Below are 22,003 nucleotides of genomic sequence, written 5' to 3' on the forward strand. Positions count from 1 at the left end.
CGCGCGAGCTCGATGGTTGCGTCGCCCCGCCTCCCATCCGCGAGGGTGTGATTGGTCCGGAGCGCCGCCCGGGAGGAGCGCGGCCTCCGATTGGCTAGGCTCCGAGCGGGCTCCGCCCACGCGCTTTGAACAGGGGCGCGGCGCGCGGGAACTGGCTCGGGACTGGCTCCGTCTGTCCGAGCGAGAGGCGCGGTAGGAGGAACCGGGAGAATCTGATCTGGAGAAGGGGCTGCGGTCAAGGTTTTTCACGCGGAGGGGCTGCCATTCCAGGACAGTCATACCCGCGGAGGGCTCTCCGGGAATTCAACGGAATCTGAGGAACTGGGGGTTCGGAGCCGGGTTCCGACTTGGGGCGCGCGGCCCGGCGGCCCTGGCTTCTAGCACGGGGAGCGTCTGTCGTGCTCGGATTGCACTGCCGGCCGGAGGCCGCACCCACCCTCGCCTCCTGCTCCGGCCGCGGGAGGGGCGGCCGGTCCTCCTAAACCTGCGGACCGGTACAGTCCGACCGCTGCGGGATTTGTGCGTTCAGCCCAGATCTGCGTTCAGTAGCCGTGGCTCCCGGTGACCGCTGCGTGGGGCGTCCTCTCTGTCCCGCAGACCCGCGCTCTCCAGGACGGTCCGCGGCGCTCCCGGGGCCTCACGTCGGTTGTGGGAGTGAGCCACGAGGGGAGATGCGAATCACACAGGAATCCTGTTACTGTCCAGTTAGCTGTCGGGTTCGCACCTACTGTTAGCATTTACTCATTGTGGGGAAGTGTTTTCTGTCTTAATTCTGGAGTTGGCTGCTTATTTTAGTACTGATATTTTCTATTTTAATCTCTTCAATGTCTTCTCTTATTTTCCACCCCAACTGTAACTGTGTCACAATTACAGTTCCGTCTTCGGAGCTGAAATTGATTACTTTCTTGGGTGGTTTTCTGAGAATCGAGTCTTAAAAATGTCTCTTAGAAAAACCAGGCAGTATGTTGAGTCTGGTGGAAAAGAGAGATAGTATGATAAAATAAGCAAAGACCTGTAGTTTTGGAAGCCAAACCGAAAGAATTGGATAAAAGAAAAAAGAAAAACAGAACTCCATGGGCTAAATGTACAGTCTCTGTTTGTCCACCAGAGGGAGGTATGTTAACTGGTGGGAACAGAGGCCACGCTGAAAGGTTTTCATAAACTGTACCGGTGTCATTGCTTTAAAAGATGGAGTATTCTAATTTGTGGTTCATGTTTTAAGTGTATGGGAAATTATTATTTGATAAAAGTTTCCTCACTTTATACAACAGTGTATGTGCATCATAGCTGGTGCACTTAGTTCATTTAAAAGTTCAAAAATTGTGGTGATGGTTTTGTAATGTGTAAAAATACCAAATCACTATGTTGTGCACCAGGAACTGACATAGTTTATAGGTTAATTATACTTCAACAAACAAACAAATCTTATAGAAAAAGAGAACAGATTTGTGATTTACCGCAGGCAGGGGAATTGGATGGAGGTAGTCAAAAGATACAAATTCCAGTTATAAGATAAATAAGTACTAGGGATATAATGTCCAATGTGATAAATATAATTAACACTGCTGTATGTTATATATGACAGTTAAGAGAGTAAATCCTAGGAGTTCTCATCACAAAATACAGCTTTTTCTTTTTCTTTTATTTTGTTATCTATATGAGATGATGGCTATTCACCAAGCTTACCGTGGTCATCATCTCATGATGTATGTAAGTCATATCATCATGCCGCACACCTTAAACTTATACAGTGCTGTATGTCAATTATATCTCAGTAAAACTGGAAGAAAAAAGTACAAAAATTATGTTTTACTTATACACAGGATTATTTGTCAGGATTTATTCACTTGCATATAAAATATTTTTTTCTTTAGAATATTTAGGAAATCTAAACTCTCATGTTTGTTTAATGGTAGTAAACAATTGTATAAGTTTATTGTTTAAGTTTACTCTCAGAGAGCCCTTCTTGGGGGAAGACGTTTCAGAAAAAAACTTAGATGATTTTAATTTTGAAAAGATTTTCAAATCATTATACACAGGTTGATTTTTTTTTTTTTGGTGGCATAACTTTTTTTTGGCTGAGCTAGTTAAATTAATTAGATTATAATAATTATCACTGCATTCCGTAATCACGTAGCTGGAAGATTCATCTCCTTCCAGGTAGGTTTGCACTTAAATTATGTAAGGAACTTAACTACTTATATTTTTCTTTAAAATCTCCAAAGAGGGTATCATTTTCTTACTACCTCAGGAAAAAAGCAAGTAAAATAGATACAGTAAGGAAGTACTACCTGGAACTTCCTAGTATTGAAATTTAAGTTCATACCTCTTGGGAAAGTATGGATTTAACTTGGACTTGGCCAATTTTAGCTTATTTTTACAAGTGGAACCAGATGTTTCTTCTTTCCCGATTCTGAATGCAAAAAGAATACAGCCAGAAGAAATGTAACATTATCGATCCATGAAAATTTTACCCTAGTTTAAAAATCCTTATTAGAAAACCAGTATGTAAAATATATGGTCCAATTATACATACTTTTTTTGAGCCGATGTTGTGTACCGGGATCATAATATTAAAATGGTGCACGTGGATTGCTGTCAGAGATCTGTTTCCTGAGATTTCAGCAATTTGCTGAAATTTGAAAACTTGCCCTTCTCTTACTTTTTTGTTTCCTTGCCAGACTAGCAGAGTTCAGCTAATAATGGTTTCTTGAAGCGGGTTAGGTTCCTAGCTAAGTATTATTTCCTATCTGGTTTAATATCAATATTTCTTTTATTCTATAGGGACAGTTCTATTTGAGAGCTTGTGAGCAATTTTAATTATCAGCAAGAGGCAGAGTTGGAATACGAAGAGGTTCCATGCTGACAAGTTACAAAGTAAACCTCATACAGAATTTTTAATTCCAATAGATGATGAGGCATGAGAAGTTCTATGGTGACTAAATTAATGCAAGGAAAATATGGCTATATAAAGTATACAGTATTACATCTTTTATTTTATGCACATTGTTCTTCACAGTTCTCAAAGATGTATGACTTAATTAGTATTTATAAAGAATTCAAGGTTACCTAATTAAAGCATATATGGATAGACGTCGTATTATTAGACATAATAATTTATATGTCCCTTTTTCATTTGATTCTTGGCTTGTCTCAGGGGAAATTGAGGCACACGATAGAACATAGTAAAGTTTCCCTTTACAACGACCTAATCATTTTTGCAACATTTTTTTAAATGAAAAACTTCAACCATACAGGAAAGTTCAAAGAACCTAATAATTCTATATGTTCTCTATCATAATGGAAAACAGAGTTATGTTTTGTCCAGGGCTAAAGCCCTGGGGAGTTAAAGTTACTGAGTCAACCTGACAGGTTTTAATAACCAAGTTCACTGTGAATATGAAAATGGCCTGCGTGCTGCCTTAGGAATTTAGGACGTGCACGGTAGTTTTTTTTAATTGAACTACAGTTGACTTACAATACTGTGTTTGCACCATAGTATTTTTTTGTAGCTTTGGGAAAAAAATCATGGAAGACGGGATATATGTCCCACATATGCCTCCCAAGAACTTAAGATCCATGAAAAGGGTAGAAGAGGAGGAGAGAGACAGAAGGGAAATTAATATTTATTGTGAACTGGTATACGCACAGAGATAGTACTAGATATCCTTGCATGTATTATCTCATCCGCTCCACACGACCACCCTGTGAGATTTTTTTATTTAATTTTTTGGCCGCGCCGGGTCTTGTGGGATCTTAGTTCCCGAGCAGTGATTGAATCGGCGCACCCGGCCGTGAAAGCGCCAAGTCCTAACCTCTGGACCTCCAGGGAATTCCCTAAGGTGTTATTATTCCCATCTTACAAATCAGGCTCGGAGAAGTCAAGTAACTTGTTGGGAGGAGAACTGAACTTGAATGCGCTTCCCACTATACCTGCGAGCATCATTCCCAGGATCTCTTCAGGGCCACCTGTTAATGCGTTCTAAATTACAACGTTAATAAAGCTCTGGATTTACAACCAGGACACGGTTTTGAGAGTTTCGGGTACTTTCCGTCCAGTTTTCCGCAATAGAAAGTAGGGATAATTACCGACCCCTTTTCCACTTCAAAAGGCTGACGTGATAATTAGGGAGCCGAGATTAGCTGGAAGTCAGAACAAGAATAAACTACGACTCCCAACAAGCCCGCGGAGGTGATTCGGGCGGGGGACAGCTCCCGCTTCGGGGCAGAGGTGACCCCGCGCGTCCGCGGCCAAGCAGGGAGCACCCCCGGGCCGCGCCTCTTTCCCCATGCATCCAGGGACTTGTAGTTCCCGTCGGGCGTGGGTGCGCCCGGGGGATGGGGGGGCGCGTGGATCTCTTACTACAAGTCCCGTGATGCAACCGGGGCTCCGCCGCGCCTGCGTGCTGAGGCCGCGGGGGAGTGCGGGCGGCGCGGGCAGCGGAGCAGTAAAGATGGCTGCGCGCGGGTCTCCGCCCTCCGCTCCCGGCTGAGGCGCTTGGCGGCGGCTGCGGCGGCGGCCCGCAGCAGCGGCGGCGATGGCGGAGATGGAGCACCTGGGCGGGAAGCGGGCCGAGTCGGCGCGGGCACGGCGGGCCGAGCAGCTGCGGCGCTGGCGGGGCTCGCTGACGGAGCAGGAGCCCGCCGACCGGCCGGGCGCGGGGCTGCCGCCGCAGGCTCAGCGCGGGGGCCCGCGGGTCCGCTTCGAGGACGGCGCCGTGTTCCTGGCCGCCTGCTCTAGCGGGGACACCGACGAGGTGAGGCGGCTCCTGGCCCGGGGCGCCGACGTGGACACGGCCAACGTGGACGGCCTGACCGCCCTGCACCAGGTGAGCGCGCGGGGCCGGTGGCCGAGCCGCCTCCCGCTCCCCCCTACCCCAGCCCCGCGGCAGGGGTCCCCGCCGCCCGGCAGTGTCCGCATCCCGCCACCCCCGGTCGGCGCGGTGTCCCCCGGTGCGCGCCCGCGCCGCCTGCCCGGTTCCCTCTCGGAAGCCGGCTTTCCGTTCTCCCGGGAGCGAGTCCGGGGTCGGACTGGGGCTGGCGGGTCTGGGTCCGCGCCGCGTCCTCTGGTTTGCGATGGTTTGAAGGCAGCTTCCGTGTCCCGCGGGCGCAGCTCGCGAGCCCCCGACCTCACGCTCTCCCCGCCAGCGTTACCCGCGCCGGCGGAGAACTAATCTGCGGAATCACTTGGTTTGCTTGATGCTCGTGGAATAGCCTTTCTTTCTTTCTTTTCCCCTAAAGCCCCCTGTGGAAATGACACGCCCCGGATCGGGCTGTAATCTGTGGACTGTGGGTCACTTGACAGTTAGTTCTGTGCTTGGTACGAACACCTTTACTTTCCCCCTCTTACGCAACCATGTTCTGTGTGGCTGTCATGACTAACTCCACCCTCCCTCTCCACGTGGAACTCCATTAGTTATTTCGGTGAGCCGGGAGCTGGACACCCACTCTTAATCTCTGTTGTTTTCCTTCTTCTGCTGTCTGTGCAAAGTGGATGTGTTGGCATGAGAACCCACTTCTAAACAATAATTCAAGTTCGCGTCATACCACTTCCCTGAACATACTAGCCAGTACCTTAAACTTCGTCCTCACCATGTTTGCAGTCCTTTTTTTTTCAAATAAAAGAACCTTCTTTTCACCCTGTTATATGCATTTCTTCATGCTCTCAACAGTGCCCCACCTAAGGTAGCAACCAACATTTGTGTAGTCCTTTGCTTTTTATTTTTTTTATTTTTTTTTATTTATTTTTTTTTTTTGCGGTACGCGGGCCTCTCACTGTTGTGGCCTCCCCCGTCGCGGAGCACAGGCTCCGGACGCGCAGGCCCAGCGGCCACGGCTCACGGGCCCAGCCGCTCCGCGGCATATGGGATCCTCCCAGACCGGGGCACGAACCCGTATCCCCTGCATCGGCAGGCGGACTCTCAACCACTGCGCCACCAGGGAGGCCCTTCGTCCTTTGCTTTTTAAAAATTACTTTATATGTCTTACTGCATGTAATCTCAGCAGTGATCCTTTGAAGCAGGTGTGGCGGGTACTGTTGTTATAATAAGCGTTTTACAGGTGAGGAATCTGAAGCTTAGAAAATGGTTGCTTGTGCGAGGTTACAGGGGCGAGAAGTTGCCCTTAGGCATGGATTTTTCAGATTTAAGCTCCAGAGCTGTATATCTCACCTAACAAGGAGCTGAATATAAATAAGATGGACACAAAAGAGTGTAACTGAAAGTGGGGTCCGGCCGCTCGCCGCTCAGAAGCCAATAAAGAGGCAAGGTTGGTGGAAAGGAAAGTTTGCTTTACTTTGGATGCCAGCACGTGGAGGGGGGCGGGGCGGAGGGTGGACGCCTGCCTAAAGGCCGACTCCCCCCACCGACAGTCAGTGGGCAGGAGCTTTTACAGGCAGAGGGAGGGGGCTCCATGCAGAAACAGCACAGCTCTGACGGTCATCTTGAAATTGGTCATTGGTGGTCTGACCAGCGTCATCTTGATTGTTTTTAAGTACAGTTAGGCTTCAGTTCCAGGGTCGGTTTGTTCCCATTTCTTGAGGCCGGTTCTCAGAATTGTGGCAGCTTAGGTCATGGCTACAGCCTGGTCATCATGTAGTTAACTTCTTCCAGCTGGCGGGGGTTTCAGTATCTACAAAGTAAACAGCTCACAGGATATGGCTCAGAATATTATCTATAGCCCTTGAAGAGGGACTGAAGGTCCTTGACCATGCTTAAGGACTAAACTATTATTATTTGGTCTCCTTTGACTGTTTTCCTTCGTTTCTGCATTTTCTCACTTCTCTGATTAAACTTATTGACTAAAGTTATTCCACAGACAAAAGGCAGGCTGAGGACATGGGGGGCATAGAGCTTCTCTGTTTCAAGAAGGCCACATGCATTATTTTAAATTTCTGAGCTCTTTGAGAGGATGAATTTTTACTTTTCAGATGTATTTGGGATGATAAGGAGATTGAGGTCTAGATTCTGAAAGAAAACACTTGAAGGGGTCCTAGAGGCTTGAGGAGTAGAAATCTGTTTCTAGTCCACGTGTTCTTTATTGAAGCACAATTTTCTGAGTATAACTCAGTAGCCCTGTTTCTTTTACGGTGACTCTGCTAGCTGAGTCTGGCTCTTACCACACACATTTTAACAATGCCGAGAAAAGCACCTACTTTGAGGTTATTCCTGGTAGGTCTCCTTCCCACACCAGGGAAGCACTTTTCTGACCCCTTTTCCTGAGACTGGTCCCCTTGGTGTCTTTCTTTCTCTCTTAATCACCACCCCAGATTGTGAAGCGCAGCTTCTCTCAGTTAATATTCTTTCACATTCCGTAATCTCCTGAAATAGGAGAGGAAGGAGAAACACCTGCCAGTGCACTATTGCATTCCTCCCTATTTACAGGGCTGGCGGTGAGTTGAGTTGACCAGGTATACTCAATACTAGGAAATTCAGCTAAAGATTAAGCTGCTTGAAGATGTGAGATCAAGCAAACCTTATGTTGAGAGACCGTCCCTTTGTTTGAATCAAGACAGGGGCTTATGTTGGCTCAGGAATCCTTTTACAAGTCAGTTTCTGCAGAGTTACAGTATGTTTCTCCCATGTCTGAAGAACTCTGAAGATACATACAAGATTATTTTCAAAATGTGAGGCTGGAGCCGCCAGAGGCTGAACAGCCATCGAGTGAATGACTGCTTGTCCCGTGAAGCAGAGAGTGGTACACTTCCATGAATTACTCAGTTAAAATACCCCCGTGCTGTACAAGTGTGGTGTGAACTGTCCGGATGACTACTTCCAGTCTCTCTCGTTTTGGCCGCAGCCTCCTGACCAGCTGTGGACTATTACCTGAGCACATTGGAAGAAACTCCCAGAAGATGTTGGGGGGATGAGTTTTCTTCTCCCGCAAGGTTACAGTAGATGTTTTGCACTTCAGGTTGTGGTGCCTTGATGCTACTTTTGACTTAGAGACCTTTCTTTCTTGGCAGTCTTTGCTTCTGCCACGAGGTGCTTGAGTCAAAGATAAGCTTCAGGGGGCCTATTAATAATGCTTGAAATAGACTGGGATAAGAAGTATCTCAAAGATTAGACCTACTCTGATGAAAGCCTTGGAAACTGATGCAGTCTAACCAAACTTGGGCAAATAAATTAAGATTTGGTGTGTATGTAGAGCTGTCAGTGAAAAGGGCGCTAATCTGATTATATAACCCTTGGAAGCACATGTTTGCTCACAGAGGGATTCCCGTTTCATTTATGTGTATATATTACAGGGCATGAAATGTGGGCTAATAATTCTGTGTGGGATGGTACTTTTAAAATTTTCTTTTCATTTGTTTATTTATTTTGTAAGGTCGATTATTAGCACCTATCTTGTATCCTTAGCGTTATGACCTTGGGTACTGTAGGTCCAGATACAGGCCCTTAGAACCGTATCTCCCAAATTACCAGCTTACTGAGAGGCAAGTGCTTGCTTTTGGAAAGGAGGTTTTCTGGGACTTGTTAAAATGGATGCCTGCTCTTCCTTCTGAGTGTATTATATTGGCGCTTACGTTTATGTGGGTGTGGGGAGGACACCGGTGTCAGTACATGTGGGTCTTAACACTAGGCCAGGCTGATCAGTCTTCATCTGGAGGGATACCTAGGAGACTAGAATGATACTGTGCTTGACTCCGAATTCAGGTTGGTTTTGTAACAGTCTCAGAGTCCAAGTTTGGACCCTCAGGGTCACCCCAGACTGGAATTCAACTCCTAGTAGCCTCTGTCATTCTAGAGCTGCCTCAATCTGACCCTGTATCCTCAGGGAAATGAAAATTATCTATTTCCCTGGAAGAGAGGTGGAGGTAGGGATAGATGAGGGAAGGAAGAAAGGCAGAGCAGTTTATATTCAGAGTGAGACAGAAGAACACTAAGATGATTACGTGTTCAGTTCAATTCCAAATAGTATGTATGTGTGCCAACTTATAAAATAAAACTTGCATTCTTCTTTAATTGGGGTGTAATGGACAGCTAACATCATATTAGCTTCAGGTGCACAACATTTGCTTCAGTATTTGTGTGTACTGTGGAATGATCACTGTGATAAATCGAGTCACCACGCAAAGTTAGTTTTTTCCCTTGTGATGAGAACTTTTAAGATACACTTTCTTGGCGACTTTCCAATATGCACTGCAATAGAATTGGCTGTAATCACCTTGCTGCACGTTACATCCCCAGGATTTATTTACTTATTCAACTTTTATTTTGTGTTGGAGAATAGTTGATTAACATGTTGTGATGGTTTCAGGTGTACAGCAAAGTGATTCAGTTATACATCTACATGTATCCACTCCGTTTTCAAATTCTTTTCCCATTTAGCTTGTCACAGAATATTGAGCGGAGTTCCCTGTGCTATTCAGAAAGTCCCTGTTGGTTATCCATTTTATGTATAGCCGTGTGTACGTGTCAGTCCCAAACCCCCTAACTATCCCTTCCCCCCACCCTTCCTCCCTGGTAACCATAAGTTCATTCTTTAGGTCTGTGAGTCTGTTTCCGATGACTTGTTTATTTTATAACTAGAATAAAACTTGTATTCTTAACCTTTTCTCTTTTATTCCAAGTTCATTATTTATTCGTCTTATAGTTCCATGTGGGGGAAGGGATTTATCCTGTATATTGGTGAATTTTGCTTGGTGTTAGGGGCGCAAGGTAATCTGGGATTAAGAAAATCCTGTTGGCGTCTTTCTTATTGTGGATCTAGAACAGTCTTCCTGAGTCATTTTGGTAGTTCACCTCTTCACATTGGTTAATAGGAGGCATCAGAACCTGTTGGCCACCTGGCCACTTGCCTTACGAGTATTTGTCTCAAGTTGTCGTGCCATAATGGAACTCAAAGCCAGATTTGGAAATTAGGCTTATTCTTATGGTGGGTTTTTTTGGGGGGTGGGTGGGGGAGTACAGATACAAATGACTTTTATTTGTTCCCTAGCCAAATTTTTGTTCCCCATTCTTAGAGTCCTGTAGAGTAGCTATATACTATCATTTGGGCTTTGGAATCTTCTCTGTGAGTATTTTCCAATAGCCAAGCTGTAGTTGTGTGTAGATGACGCACAGTTCTGCTAAAGGTAGAGGGCTGGACAGGTCTTACTGGTAAATTAAAATTAAGTCCCTGCTTATTTTTATTTGTACGTATTTTTAAATTAAAGTATCCTTTATATACAGTAAAATTCACCTTTTACAAATGAAGAGTTCTGTGAGTTCTGACAAGTGCACACAGCTGTGTAACCACCACAGTCATGATACGGAGCACGTTCGTTACCCCCAGGGTTGCTTTGTGCTCCTGGCGGCCGGCTCCTCCTCCCACCCCCAGCCCTTGGCAACCCTTCCTCAGTTTCCTGTTCCTGTAGCCACGATGCCACATAGATGGGTCGTACAGCATGGAGCCTTTTAAATCTGGCTGCTTTCGTTTGCTGTCATGTGTTGAGGTTCATCCATGTTGTTGTGCGTGTCTGTAGCGCATTGGTCTTTATTGCTGAGAGATGTTCCACGTATGGATGTACCACAGGTTGTTTACCCGCTCACCAGTTGAAGGACACTGAGGTTATTTACAGTTTCTGGTAATAATGAACAAAGCCACCGTAAACATTCGCATACACATTTTTGTGTGAACATAATTTTCCATTTCTCTTGGTTGTATCCCTAGGAGTGGGGCAGCTGAGTCATGTGGTAATGAATGTTTAGCTTTAAAAGAAACTGCCAAGCTGTTTTCCAAAGTGGCCCCACCCGTTTGCTTCCAAACAGCAGTGTCTGAGTTCTAGGTGCTTCCCGTCCTCGCCAGTACTTTGTGTTGTTGTTTTTCAAGCCATGTTACGAGTCATGTAGTGGTGAGTCATTCCCAGTGACGGCTATAATGCCGGTAGTAGTCTCATTGGCAGCAGCGGTAGGTGGTGAAAGTACTGATCACAGCTCCCACTGTTCATGATGGTAGTTATTGAGCCCGGGACCGTTCTGTGTTCTCCTGATGTGTTAACTTGTGAGCAATACTCAGAAGAACTCACGAGCTATGTACTCTACCATTGTCTGGATGTTACAGAGACGGGGAAACTGAGACCCTGCCCAGGGCCCCACAGGTAATGAATGGCAGGGCTGGAATTTATTTAAGCTCAGATCCCCAGTGGACACCTGAAACCGCGTGCAGTGGGGAACCCTGTATGTATGTACCCCGGGGGGGTTGGAGTGCTGACCCTGCGAGAGAAAGCCTGTGTGTGACTTTACAGCCGGTCCTGCATGGCCAGGGCTCCACATCTGTGGACCCAACCACCTGGGTATCGTCCAGTGCTGTAGTACATGTTTATTGAAAAAATCTGCCTATAAGTGGACCTGCACAGTTCAAACCCCTGCTGTTCAAGGGTCCGTGGTACTGTTATTTCCTTACTGACGGGTGGGCAGTGTACGCAGACTGGGTGTTCTGGACAGGGTGGGACGGAGCGGAGCGGGTGGACGGGAGAGTTCATCAGGTGTTCTGAACGGCGGTCAAGTCAAAACTTAGGAATTGCTTATTTCTGGAATTTTCCATTTGGTGTTTTCCGACGACAGGTGACTGAGGAAAGTGAAACCAGGGGTAAGCGAGGGGAACTACTGTGTATGTTTGCTGATAGGCACAGTTTCTGCCGTCAAGGAACCCAGTCTGGTTTGGAGATAGATAAATAAAAAACCAATTCCTTTTAGAGGGGTACGTTCTATGAGTCACTTCTAAGTGGAGGGACAGAGGAAGGCAGTTCAGGGTGAGAGGTAGGAATGGGTGTGGTGTGTAGGCAGAGGGCGCAGGGGAGTCCCGATGGGCGTGTCGGGAAGGGTGGGGATGGGGGGCATGCAGTCCTTAGTAGAGAACGGTGGGTTTGAGCAGGAGACGTAACCCAACCAAAGCAGTGTTTCAGGAATAGGAAGCTGTAATTGGATTTCAGAATGGATGGAGGGACAGAGATGCAAGAACCAGCTGAGAGAACAGAGAAGAGTGTAATACAGTTCTAGCCTGAGTCTGAGAGACTTGTGTTATTCAGACAGGAATAGATAGGATTCACTCCAGCATTGGACTGAGCTGCTCTGAAGACATCCACATAGAAATATCCTGTCGACATCTGTGTGATTCAAGGCCCGTCATCACCTCCCATCTAGGCTCCAGTTCCCTTACATTTAACATGAGAGACTTGGATATTAGCGTAAAGGTGAGAGTTGAAGCGAGGAGTGTGGAGAGGATGGGATAAAATATGAAAGAGGAGAGCAAAGAGCACCGTTCGGTGGCGGCAGAGGAGGCAGAAGGTCCGGTTAGAGCTGTAGGGGAGGCGCTAGGCTGAGTGATGCCCCTCGGAGCTGCCCCAGGCCTGATCCTCAGCTCCTGTGCGCGTTCCCTTACCTGGTAACGGGGGCTTTGCAAATGTGACTAAATTTAGGATCTCGCGCTGGGAAGATTTGCCTGGATTATCCAGGTGAGCCCAGGGTAATCTTAAGGGTCTCTGTGAAAGGGAGGCAGAACAGTCAGTAGTAGGAGCTGTGATGGCAGAAATGAGGCTGGAGCGGTTGAGGAAGGGGCCAAGAGCCAAGGCGGGCGGGCAGCCTCTCGCAGCTGAAAAGGGCACGGGGACGGAGTCCTCCCTCGGAGCCTCCAGAAGGAGCCCCGCCAGAAACTTGATTTTGGCCGGTGAGACTGAGTTTAGACTTCTGACCTCCAGACCTGTGAGACGGTAACTACATGTACTTTTAAGCCACTGAGTTTATGATCATTGGTTGCAGCAGCAAGAGGAAACTAATGCAGAGGAGAACCAAGAAAGCACAGTGATACTGAGGAGTTTCAGGAACGAATGGTCAATAATGTAAAAGGAAATGGAGGAAGAGGCCTGAGAAAAACTTAGGTTTGGTCATTTATAATTTTTGAAAGAGCAGTTTCAGTGGGAAGGTGTTTGAGGACTGTTCATGGAGATTATATGACACTTTTACTATTAGGGATATAACTGAAGTTAGTCTTTCTGTTGACTTCCGGAAGGGGAGGAAAAAGGTCTACCATCATTGCGGTTACAACCGTAAATTAGGGCCCGAAATAGATGAGAAGACTCCCAAAAGGCTGGTTTCCGGTGACTTCCAGAGGTTTCATAGTGTATGAGTTAAGAATAGTTTTGGACATTAAACCAGGCACTAGAGGCAGGAAGGTTGCATTCCTGTTACTGAAGGGCTGACCAGCTAGTTTAGGTTATTTTATTTCCCAGTTCTGCTTTGGCCCACTTCCCACTCATTAGCACTGTCACTGGAAGGCAGCCTTAGCAGAGCCGTGACGGGGAGGTTAGTGCCAGCAAACTGTTTCATCTGCTGTTTATTCTTTCACATTCATTTACTGAATGAATAGATGTGCTTCTTGTTACATAGCAATTGATACATCTTAGAATCTAAATAGAAGTTGGGGAATGCTCTCCAGAATAGCTGGTTACTATTATCATTTATAATAGGAAATTGGCAATGTAGTGATTTCCTTTCTTCCTTCCTTTCTCTTTCTTTCTTTCTTTCATTTTTGGCTGCATTGGGTCTTCGTTGCTGTGCACGGGCTTTCTCTAGTTGGGGTGAGCGAAGGGTACTCTTCGTTGCGGTGCGCGGGCTTCTCATTGCGGTGGCTTCTCGTTGCGGAGCATGGGCTCTAGGCGCGGGCTTCAGTAGTTGTGGCACGTGGGCTCAGTAGTTGTGGCGCATGGGGCTTAGTTGCTCGGCTGCATGTGGGATCTTCCCGGACCAGAGCTTGAACCTGTGTCCCCTGCATTGGCAGGTGGATTCCCAACCACTGCGCCGCCAGGGAAGTCCCATGTAGTGATTTTCTATTTTAGCATTCTGGCTTTTGGAGGTTGGAGGGGGAGTATTACATTCATCAGTATTTGCGACTGTTTTCATCTATACTTAAGGATGAAAATGACCCTATTTTCCTAAAGATGGTGGAAGAGGGAAGTTTGAGATCTTTAATTAATCTTTAGTGGTTCAGTAAATCCAGATAAACGATCTTGACCCAGAGTTTTATATAAGGCAAAGAATTGAAAACTCATTTGGGTTACTAATTGAAGCTCGCTCAAATTGTTGACTTTTTTTTTGGCTTTGAATTTATTTCTTTTTCTGCTTTTGAAGTATAATTTTAAAAATGTTTCTAGATTTTAGATTGTAACCAGTTTGAGTAAATTGGGGGGCTTGAAGTTTTATCAGGCACGCAAAGTTTGTTTCGTAAGTCAAGTTAATTGGAAAACTGAAGCCTTAGTTTTCAATACTGAAAATTGATCTGTATGTAGTTTCTGATGTGATGTTGTACTACATTGTACTTATGGAATGGGTTTATGTAAGAATTTAGAAAAGATTTTGTTCTTAGTATACTTAAACATCATAATACTGTGGCAATCTGTTAGAATCAAGTTCTAATGCAATTTTCAGAAAACATTTTACAGTGCCACGCTCTGAATATCTATGATATATCTTGCAAAACCTGGCTTTTACATATGAATTTTTGGTCTAGTGACCCACTTTCTTTTTATTTTTAAACTTTTAAATTATGGAATATTTCAAAATACAAAAATATGATAGTATAATGAATTCTCAAAAGTTGTCAACTCATGCCCAGTCTTGTTTCATTTTTAGATCCTTCGCTCCCCATCCCCAATATACTGGATTATTTTACAACCAGTCCTAATTATCACATAATTTTATTTGTAAATATTTAATATGTATTTGTAAGAGATAGGAATTTAAATAAAAACAATTACAATTTCATTAACACACCTGAAAATTGAACACTCATTCCCTAAAATCATAAGATATTCAGTAGTGTTTAAATTTCCCTGGTGGTTCATGAATTTTTTTTTTTTTTTTTACTGTTGGTTTATTCAAATAAGGTCTGCATTGGTTCATAGGTACCTTAAGACTCTCTTAATCTTTAGTTTCCTCCTCGTTTTTTTCCTCTGCGTTTTATTTGTTGAAAAACTGAATTGTTTGTACTGTAGAGTTTCCCACAATCTTGATTCTGCTGACTGCATGCTTATAATGTTAACATGTTCCTTTGTCTCCTGTATTTTCTATAAATTGATGATAAGATCCAGAGATTTGATCTGATTCAGATTTGAATTTTTTGGCAAGAGTACGTCATAGGTGGTGGTATATACTTCTGTCAGGAGGTACCTAATATCAAGTTATCTCTTTGTTAGTGGCCATTGGTGGCCTAAACATAAATTTGAAGTTTCAAGCCAGCCTTGACTAGACCTGAATTCTATTAATCAATACATTCTTCTAATGATCATCACATGTCCCTGTGTTGACCTTCTACTTGGGATACCAAATATCGGTTCAGAGCATGTAAATTGTGAACCTTGTGAATAAAGTGGCTCATACAGGTCAATGTAGTGTATTGACTGTTGCACGACTTGACGTGGGGCTCGGCAAATTTAGATCAGTGCCTTCGTGTGTAAAGATTTGTCAGTGACGATGACCGTGGGGTAAACTTTATCACCTTTTCAAATCTGTTTCATTAACTCTTAGCTGAAGTTCCCCCTATTTTGATATATTGTTCAAAGTTCTAGTTCAGTACTGTGGTTTCTTGCCCCCCAAGGTCACCACCAGCCCTTGAGCTTCATCATAAAAGAAAACTTCGAAGGAAAGGATCCAAAGAGAACTAAAAAATAGAGTAAATTGGCTGTACGGGGAGAAGAGAGACTTTCTTCCCAGGGCCCTGCCTTATAAGGGGAGAGGCAGGAAGAGAGGAGTGTCCATTCTGGATGTATCAGTCAGCTGTGGGCAGATGATGTGCTCATCTTTGAAAATGGAAGTGACATTTGGAACATTCAAATGGAGACTGGGTTGGTCGGCAAGGAGAGGTCTGCCCTTCTAGTTGAATGGGAATTTCACATCAGGGTGTATTGTTTTACAAACTATGTTTTATTTATATGGGGCATTTCATGGGAAGCAGGTTTACTTTCTTTCTGCTTCTCTGCAGCATTTTTGCCAGCTGTCTTTTTTTAGTTAGTTATTTTTATTCTTTCATTCATTCGTTTTAAAAGTCGGCTGGCCTAGCTATGAGATGTGGCTTTAAAGTGCCAAACACATTATGTTTGGGTCCTTTGGATGCAGCTTCACAGTTTTGTGATCGTGCCTCTTGTATCGAGGCATGTTTAGATTGTCCCCTTTCGACGGTAAATAGCATGAAAAATGAGGTCAGAAGAATGACTCACCTCACTGTAAATCACTAGGGGTGATGGAAATGGTTCTGAAGGGTCACCCAGCTGCTTTCCAGCTGCCGAGAGCCTTCTTCCCTGCTGGAGAGCTCCCACAGCACAGGGGCCAGGTGAAAAGGCCCATCCATTCGTGTCTCCCGACTGCCGCACTGGGCACTGGACTGGCGTCAGGAGAGTCTTCCTGCTGGGACTCTCAGTGCTCAGTGGGTATTTTTTTTTTTTTTTTTCTTTCTTTTTGCGGTATGCGGGCCTCTCACTGCTGTGGCCTCTCCCGTTGCGGAGCACAGGCTCCGGATGCGCAGGCCCAGCGGCCATGGCTCACGGGCTCAGCCGCTCCGCGGCATATGGGATCCTCCCAGACCGGGGCACGAACCCGTATCCCCTGCATCGGCAGGCGGACTCTCAACCACTGCGCCACCAGGGAGGCCCCCTCAGTGGGTATTTATGGCAGGCACGGACTCATGGTTGGCACCAGTTGTCAGGTGCAAGGAGACGCTGTGTGCCTTGCTTAAGCTCTTTCTTTGCTAAAGCCCGTCCATGACAGGATCACCAAGGCTCAAGGGTTTTGAATGGGAAATAACTTTGAAGCATAAGCCAGTATCTACGTTATTGTTAAGAAGGTTATTACTGTATCTTCTTTTTCTTTTTTCTTTTTTTAATATCAAAAGGAGAAATTTCCTGTTCTGTCTCCATAACACACTTCTGTGGTTTGGATCTTTAAAAATTTAAATGATCCTTTATTAAGTTTTTTTGTTTTTTTTTTGTTTTTTTTGCCAATTATTCATTGAGTACTTCTTAGATGCCAGATCCTATAGTAGATGCTGGGATACAAAGATGGCCCAGTCCCTGCCCTCAGGGATTGGGAAACTCACAGGTTTAAAGACGTAGTCTAGTCCATATTGCTCCTGTTTAGCGTTGAATCCATTTCCTGTTACCCTGTTCATAGTAAAAGTGGAGAAAGAGTATTGATCATTATCTACAAGTTGCCTTTGTATATTTTTAGATAATCAGCCTTCTCTAATCCAGTCTTCTTTATTCTGATCTAATACCCATCCCTTTAATTTAAGATCAGTTTCCAAATCATTAATCATTTTGCTGTCTCTCCTGTGGATTTCCTAGCTCTGCAGCTCCCTTTGGCCTCACTGGCTCAGGGGTAAGAGTCAGTAATGGCTTCAGCTCTGGGGGCTACCACTAGGGGAAAAGACTTGTTAGAGGGGCACTTGAATGCAGAGTTGCAGGACTGGCCATATATATTGTTTTGTTATAGGATTATCAAGTTTCAGGACACCATAGCAGAAAGAACCTTAGAAGACAACATCTGATCCACCTCTGTCATTTTTACAAATGAGCAATCTGAGGCCTAGAAAGAAGCTGAAAGAATACCATAAGCATGGAACAGAAATAAAATATAATGAAATGTTTTATTTATAAAACAAATCAAATTTCTGCTTGATATTCTTTTCTGTCTCTGAAAATGTGGTTGTTTGCAAGATAACTTCAAGAAAAAGCAGAATATTCTCTAACTCCTTTTGAACTTTGGAAGAAGGATGATACCATATGGTTGCATTTCTCTTTAAAAAACTTCAATATAATAGAAACATCATGGGATAATTATTCACATTCCAAGAAAATGAATCTAAGAGTTCTTTTAAGTATTGGTTTCCCATTTGACTTCTTCATCTGTATATTTACTGCTAAGCAACATAACATTAAAACGAAATTATATAAAAGAAAAAACAATTCATTAGTACAAATACCACCTTAACACATTAACTGTTTTTATTTGCATTCTTTCCCAGGTCACGTTAATTTTTACAAATATTTTAACTTGGTAGAACTCGCGGTGTGTCATAACTAATAAGTGCGCTTTACTGAGTGTACACTGCTGAACTGCATTTTGCTCTTTTTATTATCTTGCCTCAACAGTTCCACCAAGTAGATGGTATTATTCCATTTAATATTGAGGAAGTAGAACCAGAGAAGACAATTTCCCCTAACCTAGATACCATAGGTCATGCCGGTATTGGAACCTACATCTGTCTGGCTCACAAGCTTCTGGTTTTCTACCTAGGATACACTGCTTTTCTGAAGTCCTGGTTCCCCTCTCCATCTAGACCTTCTGTTTACTTTCAAAAGACCTCTTAGGTACATACTATTTTGTAGGGGGAGGTTTCTTTTTGCATTCTGTCTCTGCTTTGATTCTTACATAATTCTGCCTTTGCTCAATGTGAGATAATGCCAAAAACGTTGCTTCCAGGCCTCATTCATGTCGTGGCATACGCAGAAGATGACAGTATTTGTATAGCACCCTTGGTAAAGTGGAGGTTTGGGAGTTTGGTATAAAAATTCATTAAATTTCTTAATATATCATAAGAAAATCTATTAAAAACCAGACTTTGGCTAATTGTTAGCATTAAAATCTATTTTTTAAAATTGAGGTATAGTTGATTACAATGTTGTGTTAGCATTAAAATCTATTCATAAGTAAACAGATCAAGAAGTAACAATCAAGAAATTAATAAAATCAGTTATGTTTTATTTAAGAACATCTAATATCAGCTGTATCAATAATGATGTTGATGATCGTGATGACAATCATGACAAACATACATATCTTCTAGTTAAAAAAATTGTGGAAAATTAGAGCAAATTCAGTAGAAAAACAAAATATTTTACACGTGCATGCAAAACATAAATCTTCCCTGATGTTGAACAATGTAGACTAAAATAAAAATATAGATTAAAATGATTCAATAGGAAGAGAAAGGGCTATTTTGTGGACTCACTGTAGCATGCTCTCTGGTAGTGGAGTATGTAGCAAAATTATAATTACTAAACTTAGGAAGTTTATGGAAGGAGCCATACAAATTAAATATGATTTTACCATTTAAAATTTTTGATTGGTTGCAAAACATTTTTTAATAGCAATACAAAATTTCATTCAAAAGATCTGTGTGTCATACTTGTAACCCATTTGTAATAACAATATATGACTGGGGAGATCCAATATAAAGTCCTTTAGCTTAAATATATTAATAAGCACTCAGTAAATATTGGCTATTACTATGTTGAGTTACTATTGCAAAATGACGAAGATTATGAGCTTTGGAATCAGATATACCTGGGTTGTAATCCTGGTTTTGCTACTTACCTAAGCTTTGTGTTAAGCTATCTGAACTCAGTGCCTGATTCTTAGGAGGCATGTGGGTGACGTTCCATTAGTCCACTGGCTGCCACTCCAGCCACCCTGGCCTCCCTGTTTCTCAGGAACCCCAGTTGCTGCTCTCCCTACAAGGCCTTGCATCTCTTGTTCCTTCTGCCTGGAATCCTCTTACGTCAGATATCCCCATAGATGGCTTTTTTTTTTTTTTTAGACTTCCGCAGAGTCTTTATTCAAATGTCACCTTTGTAGTGAAGCATTTCCTGGCCATCCTATCTAAAAATGACAGATGAACTTTCCTCACTTTCTCATTTTTAGAAATTGAGGTATAGGGCTTCCCTGGTGGCGCAGTGGTTGAGAGTCCCCCTGCCGATGCAGGGGACACGGGTTCGTGCCCCGGTCCGGGAGGATCTCACATGCCACGGAGCGGCTGGGCCTGTGAGCCATGGCCGCTGAGTCTGCGCGTCTGGAGCCTGTGCTCCGCAACGGGAGAGACCACAACAGTGAGAGGCCCGCGTACCGGAAAAAAAAAAAATTGAGGTATATTTTACTTGTAGTAAAAATGCATAGATATTAAGTCTATAATTGATGGGTTCTGAGAGTGTATACAACCATGTGCCCATCACCCAGATCAAGAAACAGGACATTTTCATCGTCCTTGGAAGTTCCTCTCGAACCTCCTTTCCCCAGGGAATCATAGTTAGGGTTTCTATCATTCTGCATTAGTCTTGACTGTTCTTAAAATGGATTATATTGTGTGTACTGTTTTATGTTTGGTTTCTTCAACTGAACATGTGTTTGAGGTTTATCCATTCCTTTGTATGGCTGAGTAGTATTCCATTGTGTGACTATTCCACAATTTGCTTATCCTCCTGTTGATTGACATTTGGGTTATTTCCTCTTTTGTTGGTGTCCATTATGAATAAAGCTGTTATGAATGTTGTTCTGTAAGTCTTTTCATAGACATATGTTTTCATTTCTCTTGGGCAAATACATAGGAATGAAATTGCTGGGTCCTAGAGTTGTAAAATTCTAACTTTATTAACAGCTTGCAGTTTTCCAGTGTGGTTGTAGCATTTTACACTATCCTAGCCATGAATGAGAGTTCTGTTTGCTCTGCATCCTTGTTAATTTTTGATAATGTCAGTCTTTTTTTGTTGTTGTTTAGTCATTTTAATATTAGTCATTCTAGTATTTGTGTATTGTTATCTCATTGGGGTTTTAATTTGCATTTAGTGACTAATAATGTTGAATACCTTCTCAGTATTTTTTGGTCATTTGGGGAGAGAGAGAGAGAGAGAGAAGTGTCTAGTTCAAATCTTTCGCACTTAAAAACATTTTTTGTCTTTTTATTGATTTGTAGACATTCTTTATATTTTCTGGATATAAGTCCTTGTTTTGATATGCATTATAAATATTTGTCTCCCTGTGGCTTGTTTTGTCATGTTCTCATCTTTTTTTTTAAAATAAACCTTTTACTTTAGAGTGATTTTAGAGTTACAAAAAAGTTGCAAAGCTAGTTCAGAGAAAGCTTGTATACCTGTCACCCAGCTGCCCCTAGTGTTAACATCTTACATAATGATGGCACATTTGCCCAGACAGTATTGTGTTGTTTTATTGATGTTCTCAATGGCATTTTCCTCATATTACCTAACCAGTTTAAGCTGTTTTTTAAAAAATTAATTAATTAATTAATTAATTAATTTTTGGCCGCATTTGGGTCTTCACTGCTGTGTGCGGGCTTTCTCTAGTTGTGGTGAGCAGGGGCCACTCTTAGTTGCCACGTGCAGGCTTCTCATTGCAGTGTCTTGTCTTGTTGTGGAGCACAGCCTCTAGGCGCGCAGACTTCAGTAGTTGTGGCACGTGGGCTCAGTAGTCGTGGCTCGTGGGCTCTAGAGCGCAGGCTCAGTAGTTGTGACACACGGGCCTAGTCGCTCCGCAGCATGTGGTATCTTCCAGGACCAGGGCTCGAACCCATGTCCCCTGCATTGGCAGGCGGATTCTTAACCACTGCGCCACCAGGGAAGTCCTAAGCTGTTTTTTTTTTTTTTGTGGTACACGGGCCTCTCACTGTTGTGGCCTCTCCTGTTGCAGAGCACAGGCTCCGGACGCACAGGCCCAGCGGCCATGGCTCACGGGCCCAGCCGCTCCACGGCATGTGGGATCTTCCCAGATCGGGGCACGAACCCGTGTCCCCTACATCGGCAGGCGGACTGTCAACCATTGCACCACCAGGGAAGCCCCTAAGCTGTTTTTTAAAAATAGTATTTATTTGATTTTCTTACTGAACTCTATTTATTAGTTTTATCAAGTGCTGGTTTTTCTAGTTAGATGTTAGCATCTATGAACCATGATGGGGTTTTTTTCCCCCCAAGATTTAAATCTTTGAAGCACAAAAGTTTAAAATTTTGATGATGTCCAATTTATTTATTTTTTTCTTTTGTTGTTTGTGCTTTTAATATCATATCTAAGAAATGATTGACTAATCCAAGGTCACAAATATTCACATCTATGTTTTCTTCTAAGAGTTTTATAGTTTTAGTTACTACATTTTGGTCTTTGATCCATTCTGAGTTAGTTTTTCATATGGTGTGAGGTAGAGATTCAACTTCATTCTTTTGCATGCGAATATCCAGGTGCCTCAGCAC

General features: G+C 43.7%; 1 protein-coding gene across 12 annotated transcripts in view; it reads left to right on the forward strand.

The window, feature by feature from the left end:
• Positions 1 to 4,447: 4,447 nt before the first annotated feature.
• Positions 4,448 to 22,003, forward strand: part of PPP1R12B (protein phosphatase 1 regulatory subunit 12B) — a 212,006-nt gene continuing 194,450 nt past the window's right edge. For all 12 annotated transcript variants that reach the window (XR_014293375.1, XR_014293376.1, XR_014293377.1 and 9 more), the window contains exon 1: positions 4,448 to 4,829. Coding sequence is in view for 9 of the 12 variants with exons in the window: in XM_082613532.1 (XP_082469658.1) it covers positions 4,539 to 4,829 (291 nt within the window). In the remaining 3 variants the exon portion in view is untranslated. The remainder of the gene's footprint in view (positions 4,830 to 22,003) is intronic.

The sequence above is a fragment of the Mesoplodon mirus genome (assembly GCF_964341445.2).
Source record: "Mesoplodon mirus genome assembly, chromosome: 3".
NCBI classification, from domain to species: domain Eukaryota; kingdom Metazoa; phylum Chordata; class Mammalia; order Artiodactyla; family Ziphiidae; genus Mesoplodon; species Mesoplodon mirus.